Raw genomic sequence first — 16,068 nt, forward strand, 5'->3', positions numbered from 1 at the left:
ATCCGCTCGGTGCTTTGTGACCACCTAGAGGGGGTGGGATAGGGAGGGTGGGAAGGAGGGAGATGCAAGAGGGAGGAGATATGGGGACATATGTATAACTGATTTACTTTGTTATAAAGCAGAAACTAACACACCATTGTAAAGCAATTATACTCCAATAAAGATGTTACCAAAAAAAACTGGTATAAGGAGATGGAGAGACTGGGAGTCTTATTTTCCCACCAATTAACTTTGCCTCTGACCATGACCTTCCCTTTGAGTCTCCTAGACCTTGGGGATGATCGCAGCCCCTTGGGTTGGGTGACGGCAACCCCATCTTCACTAGAACCTCTATAGTTAACTTTGATTTTTCCCACTCCGTCTATCCATCCCATGTGTGCAGTCAGACATTTGATCTTGGACTTTTCCTGGCAAAATATGCTTGAATATAACCATTTCTTTTCACTCCCACTGCTACTGTTGTCACTGCCTTAACTAGGGCTTTATCTTTAAGTTCTTTATATAAATATATAAATATCTATATATAAATATACAAATAAAATATAATATTAATTCTGATGATTTTAAAGTCTTTTCTTGATAAAGACTTTTCCTGATAAAGATACACAATATCTTATGTAAATATTTTTGTATTATCTGTTCTTTTCTTAGAAGTTTAGTCATATGATTCTATCTCTTGGTTTGTCTAGAACTTTTTGATTGAATGCTGGCTATTTTATTTGGCTTTTTTTGTTTTTCTCAGTGGAAACGTTGTTTTGCTTCAAAATATTTTATTCTACCTGGAAGTAGCAAATCTTCAAATTACAATTTTTTAAATGCTTTCAAATATCAATACTATAGGTGTCACAAAATCTAGAAAAATGACATTTAAAAATGAACTACTGCCAGATGTGTCTCTATAAAACTTTTCCCCCACTCTTTTAGCTATATATTCTTTAACTGCCTCCTCATACGACAGTTTATGTATTTTCGAAATCAAATTTTAAGAAATAAACTTTGTAGTTTTTAGACATAGATTTCTTGTACCATGGTTGATTAGAATTTGCTTCTAGTTATTAATAGTTTAGAAAAGTTTATTTCAGCTTCACAATTTATTATTGATAATGTCACATTAATTTTCATTGTTAACTTTGAGCAAACCTCTATGGATTACTTCCTCATAAGTATTTACTATTATAAATGCATTACTGATTTCAGTACTGCTATAGGTTTGTGCATTACAGGGATTCTGATAAAATACTCATTCATACCATTCCATTACACACATTGTTGATGGAGTATATTCATTCATTCATTCATTCATTCATTCATTTATTTATTTTTGGCTGTGTTGGGTCTTCGTTGCTGTGCGCAGGCTTTCTCTACTTGCAGGGACTGGGGGCTACTCTTCGTTGCGGTGCACAGGCTTCTCATTGCGGTGGCTTCTCTTGTTGCAGAGCACGGGCGCTAGGCACGGAGGCTTCAGTAGTTCTGGCTCGCAGGCTCAATAGTCGTGGCTCACGGGCTCTAGAGCACAGGTTCCGTAGTTGTGGCACACCGGCTTAGTTGCTCCGTGGAATGTGGGATCTTCCCGGACCAGGACTCGAACCCTTGTCCCCTGTATTGGCAGGTGGCTTCTTAACCACGGCGCCATCAGGGAAGCCCCTGGAGTATATTCTTGACAGAAGAAAATTTCCGTTTTGACTAAGCATTGATGAGAACTGAATCTTTGACTTATCTTTCACATGCCTGATGATTGAAATAATTTTCCACAGATTAGCTTCTGGTTTTGTACTTTTCAGTTCTTTTTTTCTTCTTCAAACGCACATGCTTTGAGAGCTGTGAAGTGCAAGACACGGCTATATTGTAAGGTGGGTTTTGTCCTTATGCTTCTGTGTCTTGTGCTAGGTTAAGTCAGTAGAGCAGTCAGTATGAGTACTGGAAGTTATTCCTGTAATGCGATAGTATATAGTCAATTACATATGGCGGTGTCTGAAAATCACATAATAGCCTCACTTAAAACATCTCTTTAGGGCTTCCCTGGTGGCGCAGTGGTTGAGAGTCCACCTGCCGACGCAGGGGACACAGGTTCGTGTCCCAGTCCGGGAAGATCCCACATGCCGCGGAGCGGCTAGGCCCGTGAGCCATGGCCGCTGAGCCTGTGCATCCAGAGCCTGTGCTCCACAACGGGAGAGGCCACAACAATGAGAGGCCCGCGTACCACAGAAAAAAGAAAATCTCCTTAGCCAGATTTCAAAAAAGCCTGTGGCCATTCCAATATGATCCAACATAGCGGAATATGATAGAAGGAAAATTGGCAAAGAAAGAGACGCTGGTCTTACCTGATGGAAATTAAAATATCTCACTTTTGACAATTTTGCAAAAACTTATAATTCCATGAACTAATTTCTAGGGTTCTTCATAGGACCTAAAAAGGAACCCATAGAGTTGTGGAACAACAATAGAAGCTGCTGTGATGAGAAGCCCAGGCACTGCAACAAAGAGTAGCCCCCGCTCGCCACAACTAGAGAAAGTCTGCACGCAGCATTGAAGACCCAACGCAGCCAAAATAAAAATAAATAAATAAAGATAAATAAATTTAATTTTAAAAAAGTAATACTCAGGTTTGAGGCATGAGAGGTATGATGAGGAGAAATTAGCTAATCCTTTCAGAACTTTTAAAATATCAAACTCAGTCTCTAAGATTTTAGCATTATATACAACATTGGTTACTTATTAGTGGTTTGGGAAGGCCAATTTAAAATTTTCTGATCTTACTGTATTGAAATTCACGGCCCTAATGTTTTCCACATTGATTATATGAATGATGAAGTAAAGTCAATCATGTATTTCCTTTCCAACTGGACAGAAAACAAAATTTTAAAAAGTGTTTGGACTACTGACTTCTGATTTCTTCTAAGGCAAGTGTATAGGTAATTTTTATTCCCTGATGAGGAGAAAAATGGTGGAAGAGGGCAGGGTTAGGAATTAAGATTTCAAGAGCGTGAGAGGTAGATGGCCAACCAGAGTTCCTAAGGTTCGGTGCCTGTAACTGTTGCCGCCGCTTAAGCCTGCCAAAGCAGTGGTACGGCTGCTGCCCTCGTATTTGCTACCTCTAGAAACATTCTTGCCAGTACTGGCGGCAGCGGGACTCAATTACCCCCTTTTATCACTCTCTGCAGACCCTCCAGATGACGTCTTCTGTGGGCAACGTGGCCGACAGCACAGAACCAACGAAACGTATGCTTTCCTTCCAAGGGTTAGCTGAGTTGGTACATCGAGAGTATCAGGCAGGAGATTTTGAGGCAGCTGAGAGACACTGCATGCAGCTGTGGAGACAAGAGCCAGACAATACTGGAGTACTTTTATTACTTTCATCTCTACACTTCCAGTGTCGAAGGCTGGACAGATCTGCCCACTTTAGTACTCTGGCAATTAAACAGAACCCTCTTCTGGCAGAAGCCTATTCGAATTTGGGGAATGTGTACAAGGAAAGAGGGCAGTTGCAGGAAGCAATTGAGCATTACCGGCATGCATTGCATCTCAAACCAGATTTCATCGATGGTTATATTAACCTGGCAGCCGCTTTGGTAGCAGCAGGCGACATGGAAGGGGCAGTACAAGCTTACGTCTCTGCTCTTCAGTGCAATCCTGATTTGTACTGTGTTCGCAGTGACCTGGGGAACCTGCTCAAAGCCCTGGGTCGCTTGGAAGGAGCCAAGGCATGTTATTTGAAAGCAATGGAGACGCAACCGAACTTTGCAGTAGCTTGGAGTAATCTTGGCTGTGTTTTCAATGCACAAGGGGAGATTTGGCTTGCAATTCATCACTTTGAAAAGGCTGTCACCCTTGACCCCAATTTTCTGGATGCTTATATCAATTTAGGAAATGTCTTGAAAGAGGCACGGATTTTTGACAGAGCTGTGGCAGCTTACCTTTGTGCCCTAAGCTTGAGCCCAAATCATGCAGTGGTACATGCCAACCTGGCTTGTGTATACTATGAGCAAGGCCTGATAGATCTGGCAATAGACACCTACAGGCGAGCTATTGAGTTGCAACCACATTTCCCTGATGCTTACTGCAACCTAGCCAACGCTCTGGAAGAGAAGGGCAGTGTTGCCGAAGCAGAAGATTGTTATAATACAGCTCTGCGGCTGTGTCCCATCCATGCAGACTCTCTGAATAACCTAGCCAATATCAAAGGAGACCAGGGAAACATTGAAGAGGCAGTTCGCTTGTATTGTAAAGCATTAGAAGTCTTCCCAGAGTTTGCTGTTGCCCATTCAAATTTAGCAAGTGTATTGCAGCAGCAGGGAAAACTGCAGGAAGCTCTGATGCATTATAAGGAGGCTGTTCGAATCAGTCCTACTTTTGCTGATGCCTACTGTAACATGGGAAACACTCTAAAGGAGATGCAGGATGTTCAGGGAGCCTTGCAGTGTTATACTCGTGCCATTCAGATTAACCCTGCACTTGCGGATGCCCACAGCAATCTGGCTTCCATTCACAAGTATTCAGGGAATATTCCAGAAGCAATTGCTTCTTATCGCACTGCTCTGAAGCTTGAACCTGATTTTCCTGACGCTTATTGTGATTTGGCTCATTGCCTGCAGATTGTCTGTGATTGGACAGACTATGATGAGCGAATGAAGAAGTTGGTCAGCATTGTGGCTGACCAGCTGGAGAAGAATAGGTTGCCTTCTGTGCAGCCTCATCATAGTATGCTCTATCCTCTTTCTCATGGCTTCAGGAAGGCTATTGCTGAGAGCCATGGGAACCTCTGCTTGGATGAGATCGGTGTCCTTCATAAACCACCGTACGAACATCCAAAAGACTTGAAGCTCAGTGATGGTCGACTGCGTGTAGGATACGTGAGTTCTGACTTTGGGAATCATCCTACTTCTCATCTTATGCAGTCTATTCCAGGCATGCACAATCCTGATAAATTTGAGGTATTCTGTTATGCCCTGAGCCCAGATGATGGCACAAACTTCCGAGCGAAGGTGATGGCAGAAGCCCATCATTTCATTGATCTTTCTCAGATTCCATGCAATGGGAAAGCAGCTGATCGCATCCATCAAGATGGTATACACATCCTTGTAAATATGAATGGTTATACCAGGGGTGCTCGAAATGAACTCTTTGCTCTCAGGCCAGCTCCTATTCAGGCAATGTGGCTGGGCTACCCTGGGACCAGTGGCGTGCTTTTCATGGATTATATCATCACTGATCAGGAAACTTCACCTGCTGAAGTTGCTGAGCAGTATTCTGAGAAACTGGCTTATATGCCCCATACTTTCTTTATTGGTGATCATGCTAATATGTTCCCTCACCTGAAGAAGAAGGCAGTCATCGATTTTCAGTCCAATGGGCACATTTATGACAATCGGATTGTGCTGAATGGCATCGACCTCAAAGCATTTCTTGATAGTCTCCCAGATGTGCAGATTGTCAAGATGAAATGTCCTGATGGAGGAGACAACGCAGACAGCAGTAATACGGCTCTTAATATGCCTGTCATTCCTATGAATACTATTGCAGAGGCAGTTATTGAAATGATTAACAGAGGACAAATTCAGATAACAGTTAATGGATTCAGTCTTAGCAATGGACTGGCAACTACCCAGATCAACATTAAGGCTGCCACTGGAGAGGAGGTTCCCCGTACCATTATTGTAACCACACGTTCTCAGTACGGGTTACCGGAAGATGCCATTGTGTACTGTAACTTTAATCAGTTATATAAAATTGACCCATCTACTTTGCAGATGTGGGCAAATATTCTGAAGCGTGTTCCCAATAGTGTACTGTGGCTGTTGCGTTTTCCAGCAGTAGGAGAACCTAATATTCAACAGTATGCACAAAATATGGGCCTTCCCCAGAACCGTATCATTTTTTCACCTGTTGCTCCTAAAGAGGAACATGTTCGGAGAGGCCAGCTGGCTGATGTCTGCTTGGACACTCCACTCTGTAATGGACACACCACAGGGATGGATGTCCTTTGGTCAGGGACACCCATGGTGACTATGCCAGGAGAGACTCTTGCTTCCCGAGTTGCAGCTTCCCAGCTCACTTGTTTAGGCTGTCGTGAGCTTATTGCTAAAAATAGACAAGAATATGAAGACATAGCTGTGAAACTGGGAACTGATCTAGAATACCTGAAGAAACTTCGTGGCAAAGTCTGGAAGCAGAGAACATCTAGCCCTCTGTTCAACACCAAACAATACACGATGGACCTAGAGCGGCTCTATCTACAGATGTGGGAGCATTACGCAGCTGGCAACAAACCTGATCACATGATTAAGCCTGTTGAAGTCACTGAGTCGGCCTAAATAATGACTGTGTGCACAGGAGAATTACCCTGTACCTGAGCCTCAACCTTCTGGGGGAAAGGGAACTACTTTTTCCTTATCTGTACAATACCATGCTGCAGATGGGTGACAGACAATGATAAGAAATAGCACAGCCAGACTTGCTTCCTGCATGATCATGATCATGATAGGGAGAGACACAAGAGATGGGAAACTGCTGTTCCACAAGGAGTCTCCATAGAATTTTGCAGCAGCCAGGTGTCTGGAAGGTCTGGAAGGTAAGTCTGGAAGGTCTGATCTCCCTTGGTCTTCCATAGGATGGATGGTTAGTGTGGAAGGGAGATAGAGATTGCCCAGCCGTTTTGTGATTATCATGGATTGATTGAGTCTTCTGAATTAATATTTTTCTTTATATTTTGGGTATTGGAGCTTTTAAAAATGTTTGGTTTCAGGTATTTTTATTCATGTGAAGTGTGTATGATTCTCTTGAGATAAGCTTTTAAGCTAAAATATTCCTTGTTTTAGTTTCTGAACTCTACAGATAAATGGGGACTTTGCTGGTATAGTCTTTTTATAGGTTGTGTAAACCACTTGAGCTTATATCAGTCATTTTAGTGTCTGACATAATGTTCGGAACTATCAGTGCTTTGTTGGTTTATAGATGATGGCTTAAATTATTTTCCTGGTCCGTTTCCTTCTTCCCTTCCCCCCACTTTAAAAATTCTCCTGTAACTTGGCTAACAAAAAACCAAGTCTGATTCAAAACCTCCCAGAGTGTTTCTCTTAACCGCGTCATCTGGTGCCGAATGAAGATTCTTAGGAGTGATTATTAATTCTGAAGGGCACAGTTGTGGTACTGTCACTGATGATAATAATAATGGATTTTTGGCCTAGAGTGTTGACCTATTTCACCAGTGTTTTACCGTTGACTGCCCCTCTATGCTGCTTCCAAAAGTGATAGTGTGTGTTAAGATTTTTACTTTCATTTCTAATGTATGTTTGTTTGTTTTAGTGAGTCCTGTTCTTCCTTTTTCTTTCAGCAGAAATGAAATCCCAGGTAAGTATAAGTATTCAAATATTTGATCAGTAAGTCACAGTTATCTCCAGTACATTAAATAACTTTCATCAAAAAACATGTTCTAGGTAAAAAGCTCTGAAGGACCAGCTATGTATATGATAATTATGTTTCAGACCTTCTAGGGTATTATATATAATAACTTGTCTTCTGGACGTGGTCTTGAAGTCTTTATGGATTCAGTCTCAGTAGTAGCGAACTGCACTGCTACTTGGTTTGGAGTACAAATTAGACTTTAGCCCTCTTGGAGGTTGAGTTTTTGGTATTGAAAACCATAGGAATGAAATTATTGTATTTCAACAAAGGATCGAGGGCTTGAGGCTTAAACAAGGCAACATACGTGTGGGAAGCAGTCAGCCTTGAGGGCAGGTAAGGACATGCCAGGCATGCGGCCGCTGCTCGAAGGGACTGTCCCTACTTGTTCCCCTCCTTGTTCCATTCCATGGGAGATAAATCACCAGGGCCCAGAGATCAGAAAGAATGTAAAATGAGACAAGCAAAGCTGTCTCCCCCCTGCACATGCAGGTTATTTTTGATGCTTCTGGGTTTATGGGTTTCCTCCCAGGGAAGTTTATCTTGAGCCGAGACAGTCTGTAGATAATGTAAACCACCATCTGGCAACCTTCCGATTTCTAGTCTAGATAATCTGCAACTGTAGCATAATAAAATTTGCCTTGCAACCATCAGTTGTCTTGGTCCTTCTGACCCCACCCTTCGGTGCCTCTTCAGTTCCTTACCCCTTCCCTTCTGACCCTGGGGGTGAGATCCTCTTTCTCCGGCTGGTCCGCGGCAAGTGGCACTCGAACAGGGACCTGAAGCGTGAAGGCAGTTAAAAGAAAAAGAAAGTGCAGGTAAGAGAACCCTTATGCAAAATATGTGTGGCCACCAGTAAAAGTGAAACGAATAGAGGCATAAGGCAATAGTCAGAAGTAAAATAAGATGGGGCAAAAGGGCTCAAAGATGTATGAATTATTTGCTCAGGTTTTACTTTTGATGCTTAAAGCTCGGGGTAATAAAGTTTCTGAACTTTATTGTTGACTGAATTTTTACAGCATATCCATGGTGTATCTCCCTGGTTTCCTGATGGTGGCTCTGGTGACATAGAAATCTGGCAGAAAGTTGGAGAAGATTTAAAAAATTATTACGAGTCTCGAGGGCCTACTCATACTCCTGTTGTTACATATAGTTTGTGGAATCTGATAAAAATATGTTTAGATTCTTCTCATGATAGTGTTGATTTGAATGTAAAGTCAGAAAAACATAAGCCTCTGACAGAAGGAGAGACTGTATTATCAGCTACTGTGTCGCCGCTTCCTAAACCGAAAGAGCTAATTAATTTAAATATTTTAGATGAAGAGGAACATTTTGACTTAACAGATGAGGCTTGTAAACATAAAAGAGAGAAATGTCCTGAGGATGATTTTCTAGTGGCTGTGATAGATAAGTCAGTGAGAAAGCTGCAGGTTAATAAGGACTGTCTTCCTCAAAAATCTACATCTGTAAAAATGCTCAGTCCCTTGCAGCACGCTGTACAAGGAGCCATAAAACGAGGAGAAGATCCTATTTTCTGTTGTCCCGTCATAGAGAGACCTGATCCTAATAATCCTCAACAAGCTACTAGGGAGCATCAGGCTCTCCCTTTTAAAGTTTTGAAAGATTGAAAATCTGCCTGTGCTCAATATGGGCCCACTGCTCCTTTTACTGCTGCTATGGTTGACAGGAGAAGCTCTTCCCCCCGCTGATTGGAAGTCTATTGCACGAGCTTGTTTAAATGGTGGAGATTATTTAATATGGAAGTTTGATTTTTATGAACGGGCTGCTGAACAAGCAGAAAAGAATGCTGCCCATAATATTCCAGTTGATTATCATATGCTGATTGGGGAAGGACAATATCTTTCTTTACAAGATCAATTAACTTATCCCTTTGTTGCTTATCCTCAAATAAATCATTTGGCATTACAAGCCTGGAGGAAATGTCCTTCTACACACAAAACTGAGGACCTTTCAACAATTAGACGGGGACCTGATGAACCATACGCTGATTTTGTAGATAGGTTGTCACAGGCGGTGGGGAGACTCATTGTGGACGGACTCACTGGTACGATTGTAGTTAAGCAGCTTGCTTTTGAGAATGCTAATAAGGCATGTCAGGCTGCGATTCGACCTTGGAGAAAACGGGGAACATTGGAGGCTTATATTCGCCTTTGTGCAGGCATTGGGCCTACTTATATACAGGGTGCTGCTGTGGCTGCAGCATTAACTAACGTGGGGTTTAAAAACAATCAAAAGAAAACAAAGACTTGTTTTAAATGCGGAAAGGGCAGGTCCTTTTGCTAGAGAATGTAGATCTTTTAATTCTAACCCTAGTCCTTCCTTCCCTACTCAGAAACCTCCAGATGGTCAGAAAATCCCTGGTTTATGCCCTACATGCAATAGGGGGAAACATTGGGCACAAGATTGTTGCTCAGTGGCCCACAAGGATGGGCCACCACTGTCGGGGAACTCCTCCCGGGGCCTTCCCCGGCCCCAACAAATAATAAGGGCAATGTCTGTGTATCCTCCTCAAATTATCAATCAGACATTAACCAAAAACAGAAACATACAATATCCTCGCTCTCCAGAGCAACACCAGGAAGCGCAGGACTGGAGCTCAGTACCTCCGCCCGATATGTATTAACTCCTGAAATGGGTCCTCAGGCCCTCTCTATGGGCATCTGTGGACCTTTACCCAAGGGTTTGATGGGACTATTATTGGGAAGAAGTAGTGTCGCCATGAAAGGTTTAACTGTTATGCCAGGAGTCATAGATTCTGACTACGAAGGAGAAATAAAAGTCATGGCACAAACTATTAAAAATATAATAACTATTTCTCCTGGTGATAAAATTGCACAATTGCTACTTTTGCCCTTTGTACCTCATGGACAAATTTTACAACATCAAAAGAGAGAAACAAAGGCTTTTGGATCGTCTAATGCTGCCTACTGGATTCAGAAGATAGGGAAAGAACGTCCAGAAATGAAATGAACCATTAATGGAAAGGTTTTTTCAGGTTTGTTAGACACTGGAGCTGATGTCTCTGTTATGACGCAGGTACACTGGCCTAAACGTTGGCCCATTAGTCCTACTATTACAGAACTTCACGGAATAGGACAAAGTTCTTCTCCTATGCAAAGTAGTCAGTTTTTTTTAATGGCAAGATAGTGAGGGCCATTCAGGATATTTCCAGCCTCATGTTTTGCCTGGGCTGCCTTTAAACCTCTGGGGCCGAGATATATTAAAAGAAATGGGAGTATTACTTTATAGTCCAAACTCTCAAGTCTCTAATATGATGTTGTATCAAGGATTTCTTCCCACAAAAGGGCTGGGAACAAATCAACAAGGAACTGTCTGTCCTATTGATGTGAAAATAAAAAGTGATAGACAAGGTTTGGGTTTTTCTTAGGCGCCTTGGATTCTCCACTCACTGCTGATCCAATTACTTGGCTGACTGATGACCCTGTATGGGTGGACCAATGGCCCCTCACAAAGGAGAAATGAGAAGCTGCAGAACAATTAGTACTGGAACAATTAGGGCATTTAGAAATTTCCAGTAGTCCTTGGAATACTCCTATTTTTATTATCAAGAAAAAATCTGGAAAATATAGGTTATTACAGGATCTAAGAGCTGTTAATAAAACTATGCTAATAATGGGAGCTCTTCAACCAGGCCTACCCTCTCCAACAGCCATACCACACAATTATCATCTTTTAGTTATAGATTTAAAAGATTGTTTTTTCACTATTCCTTTGTTTCCTGAAGATAGAAAACATTTTGCTTTTAGCTTGCCTTCCTTAAATTTTAAGGAACCCATGAGGAGATTTCAATGGAAAGTATTGCCTCAGGGCATGGCAAATAGTCCTACATTATGCCAAAAATATGTGGCTCAGGCCTTGACTCCTGTGAGAAAAAGGTTTCCATCGTTATATCTCATACATTATATGGATGATATACTTTTAGCCACTGATAATATTTCTTTATTAGAGACTGCTTTTCAATTTTTACAACAGTCCTTACAATCATTTGGCTTGGTCATTGCCTCAAAAAAAATTCAAAGACAATCTCCATTTTTATATTTGGGAAAATATATTGATAACACTACTATTAGGCCTCAAAAACTGCAAATTCGAGTTGATAATTTAAAAACATTAAATGCTTTTCAAAAATTACTTGGAGATATTAATTGGCTAAGGCCTTCCTTAAAACTTACTACTGCTCAATTACAGCCTTTGTTTGATAATCTTAAAGGTGACTCAGATCCTTCTTCTTCACGCTCTATGACTCCAGAAGGATTTCAAGCTTTACAAATAGTGAGTAGATCTATCAGTTCTACACAATTAACTAGAATTCATACTCACCTTCCAATTTTCTTAATAATTTGTCCAACTCCTCATGTGCCTACTGCCGTCTTATGGCAAACTGTTGGAATTATTGAATAGATTCATATGAAATCTACACCCTCTAAAGTTATTAACCCTTATTATGAACTTATTAGTAATTTAATAATGCAAGGTAGAACTAGATGCTTACAACCTATAAGTATAGAACCTTCTCAAATTATTATCCCTTATTCAGTTAGTCAACAAAATTGACTTTTTCAACATAATAATGAATGGGGTCTTGCTCTTGCAGGATTTTCAGGTACCTTGGAACGCCATTACCCTGCTGATAAATTGATCCAATTCAGCAAACTTAACTCATATCTTTCCTTCTATAATTAGGCAACAGCCTGTTCCTCATGTACCTTTGGTTTTTACGGACGGTTCTTCTTCAGGAGTGGCTACTGTAATCACTGACCACGGAACAAACCTCGTTAAAGAAACTTCCTTGACTTCAGCTCAACGTGTTGAACTGTATGCTGTCATTATGTCTTTTAAACATTTGCCTTCTATATCTTTTAATTTGTTTTCTGATAGTAAATATCTTATTAGCTTGTGATTTCTTCTGGAGACTGAGAGCATAGGACATACTAATGACCCTGAATTATCATCCTCTTTTTGTTTGCTTCAACAGCTTATTCGTTCCCATGATGGTCCTGTTGCAGGTCTGTATATCCGTGCTCATTCTAACTTGCCTGGTCCATTGACTAAACTTAATGCGACTGCAGATGTTTTAACTCGATCTAAACGTGATCTTTATCCTGTACATTTTCCTCCCAAGAATAGAGTTGAAGTTACTCCTCCTCCTCAATCTCTTTTCCCTAAAGCAGGACAGGTCCCAATTTACCGTACTCCTCCTTTCCGTTCATCATGCTGTCAAGAATGGCTAATGTACTGCATTCATTATCTTCATACTCTTGATACTCATGGTCCATGTCCTGGACACCCTCATATTATGGTAAGTTATGATCAAACTGCTTCACAAGCAGCACAGCCGTTGCACGCTTTACACCGTCAGTCGGCGGCTACATTACACGCACAATTTTCCCTTACTGGTGAAGCCGCCCGACAAATTGTTAAGCAATGCCCACAATGCTTACCTCACCTTCCTGTTCCACATTATGTTGTTAATCCTCGTGGATTATTACCTAGACATTTATGGCAAATGGATGTTACTTGTATTCCGTCTTTTGGGAAATTACAGTTTGTTCATGTCACTATCGATACTTATTCTGGTTTCCTCTGTGCTACAGCACAGACCGGAGAAGCTACTAAACATGTTATCACTCATTTATTACACTGTTTTGCTTTCATGAACCTTCCCAAAATTATTAAAACAGATAATGGGCCCGCTGCTTTTGCAACATTTTGTAATTCATTACAAAATTACCCATATTACAGGCATTCCATATAACCCTCAAGGACAATGTATTATAGAACGTGCAAATAGATCTTTAAAGCTAACTACTGAAAAAATAAAAAGGGGGGAATTGTATAGAACAACACCACAGAACCTTATAAATCATGCTCTGTTTATTTTAAATGTTCTCACTGTTGACAAATTTGGCTGCTCTGCAGGGGGAAGGTTGGTGGCTGAGCCAAGATTGGCCTCTCAATCTCCGGAGGTCCTCTGGAAAGATCCGTCAACCAGCACTTGGCGTGGTCCTGATCCTGTGTTGATTTGGGGACGTGGTCACGTGTGTATCTTTCCCAGATCAGTGCCTGGACTTTGCTGGCTTCCTGAGCGCTTAGTCAAGCAAATAGATGGCTCGCCATAGCTCACCTAGTTCAGAAGATGAAGAAGCTCTGCACCTCTCCTGAAAATTTGACAGTGTTGATTCAGAAGAAGAAGAAGAAGAGGAGACCACTTGCCAGGACGACTCAAAGGAGTGCTGTTCCAACTTGGGGACAAATTAAACAACTGGTTTCATGAGCTCAAGAGTCAGTGAAACAACAGAATAATCCTGTTACACCTGTAACTTTATTTTTGGTTATGTTGGCAACCATTTCATGTGTTCCCTCTGTTAATGCAGCAACTTACTGGGCCTATGTACCTTATCCTCCACTATTACAACCCATATCTTGGTCTGAAGCAGAGTTTCCTGTATTTTACAATGATAAGTGTTTATGGGCCTCTTATTGGGAATATAAAACAAATCAATATGTCTGTAAATTATACTAACTGGTTTAGTACCCATCCTGTCTGTCTTAGCCCATTGAATCTGGAAACTGGATGTGTAAAGGCTATTAGTTATGAGCATACAGATGTTTATGAGGGAACGGATCAATCAATTAGTTTGTCAGGCTCTCCAGGCATCCTTCGTTTTACAGGAACCAACATTACTCTTACATGCCCGGCTACCAGCCGACGAGAGGATCTTAAGGATACCATCATTTGGTATAAAATGGGCAAGCTATTAATATTAGAGGTCAAATCTCATACGCCTCACCACTTAGGGATTCCGCTATTACTATAGCCAAGGTTACAGGTGAAGATTCAGGAAATTATTTCTGTATGAAGTGTTTACTTGGAGGACAAGGGATACTTATAGCTGGACGTAAGGTTACTATGCTTAACAGAAAATCAAAAAATCAATTGCCTCCCCTTACGACCGTTAACTTTCCTGGATCCAATTTTGAACATTGCAATGCATCTGGGAATAATAACCAAATATGGTGTACTATAGATTATACCAAGGTGTCAATTCTTATCTCTTCTTTTCCCATCATAGATAGGTTTATCACATTTCAAAAGAACTGGGATATATGGAAACTAGCTCTAACTTATTCCAATACACCTGTTATAACTTGTGTTGCTCCTCCATATACACGTTTGTGTGGTTCTATTAACATTGGTAATTCTTCCAAAGGAGGATATAATATTAGCTGTGTTAATTGTATTTTTAGCAGTTGTATGTTCCCTTCTGCAGGAACGCAATCTGTGCTTATACTAAAGCAACCCATGTATGTTATGGTGCCTGTACATCTGAGAGAACCTTGGTATGAAGATACTGGAGTACAGGCATGGGTGGAAGTCTCTAAAGCCTTGCAGAGGAGACGCTTTCTTGGGTGGCTAATAGTAAGTTTACTTGCGTCGGCTGCTCTGTCTGCTACTGTGGCTACTGCCGGTCTTGCTCTTTCACAGAGTATTAATCATGCTCACTTTGCTAATCAGTTATCTCAACATACCAGTCTTGCTTTATCTTTACAAAGTCACATATATTTATGGATTAATAACAAGTTAGATGAATTTAAAAACGCAATTTTGGGGATTGGAGATCAGATGGCAGCATTAAAATTGAGGATGCGTTTAGCTTGTCATGCAAAGTATACATGGATGTGTGTTACTCCTTAAAAGTACAGTGACTGTATTTGGGAATGGGAAAAAGTAAAAATGCATCTGCTGAGTGTTTGGTCAGATAATAATATTAGTCTTGATCTTAAGAAATTAAATGCTGAAATTCAGGATATACAAAATACACATCTTGATGATGTTTCGCCAGAAGATGTAATTCAAACTTTACTGGATCATTTAAAGTGGTTAAACCCTCAGTCTTGGATTACTGGAAGGTTGTCAGGATTTATTACCCTGGCCATAATTTGCCTATTATTGATAATAATCTTCTCATGTCTGTTTCGTATCCTCATGCAACAGTACACTACTCTCGGCACTAAACTTCATGGAATTATTTTGCAGCAAAAGTTAAAAAATAAAAAAGACCTGTGGGAAGCAGTCAGCCTTGAGAGCAGGTAAGGACATGCCAGGCATGCCGCCGCTGCTCGAAGGGACTGTCCCTACTTGTTCCCCTCCTTGTGCCATTCCATGGGAGATAAATCACCAGGGCCCAGAGATCAGAAAGAATGTAAAATGAGACAAGCAAAGCTGTCTTCCCCCTGCACATGCAGGTTATTTTTGATGCTTCTGGGTTTATGGGTTTCCTCCCAGGGAAGTTAACCTTGAGCCGAGACAGTCTGTAGGTAATGTAAACCACCATCTGGCAACCTTCCGATTTCTAGTCTAGATAATCTGCAACTGTAGCGCAATAAAATTTGCCTTGCAACCATCAATTGTCTTGGTCCTTCTGACCCCATTCTTCGGTGCTACTTCAGTTCCTTACCCCTTCCCTTCTGACCCTGGGCGGTGAAATCCTCTTTCTCCGGCTGGTCCGCGGCACACATGAATATATGTTTTTGTCTTGCTGTACTGCACCTGTGCTGTCTAGTAACAGATATTTTGTCTGCTAGTAGTGTTCTAGATTATGTCTTTCCAAAGCGCTGAGGCAGTGC

At 41.2% G+C, this 16,068-nt stretch overlaps 1 protein-coding gene across 1 annotated transcript; it reads left to right on the top strand.

The window, feature by feature from the left end:
• Nucleotides 1-3,170: 3,170 nt before the first annotated feature.
• Nucleotides 3,171-6,327, top strand: LOC309960012 (UDP-N-acetylglucosamine--peptide N-acetylglucosaminyltransferase 110 kDa subunit-like; the record flags this gene model as incomplete). The annotated part of the gene is made up of 1 exon (XM_082836557.1): nt 3,171-6,327. The coding sequence occupies one exon, from the start codon at nt 3,171-3,173 to the stop codon at nt 6,309-6,311; it is 3,141 nt and encodes a 1,046-aa protein (XP_082692683.1). The 3' UTR covers nt 6,312-6,327.
• Nucleotides 6,328-16,068: the final 9,741 nt, after the last annotated feature.

The sequence above is a fragment of the Leucopleurus acutus genome, assembly GCF_964270905.1.
Source record: "Leucopleurus acutus genome assembly, chromosome: 3".
NCBI lineage: Eukaryota > Metazoa > Chordata > Mammalia > Artiodactyla > Delphinidae > Leucopleurus > Leucopleurus acutus.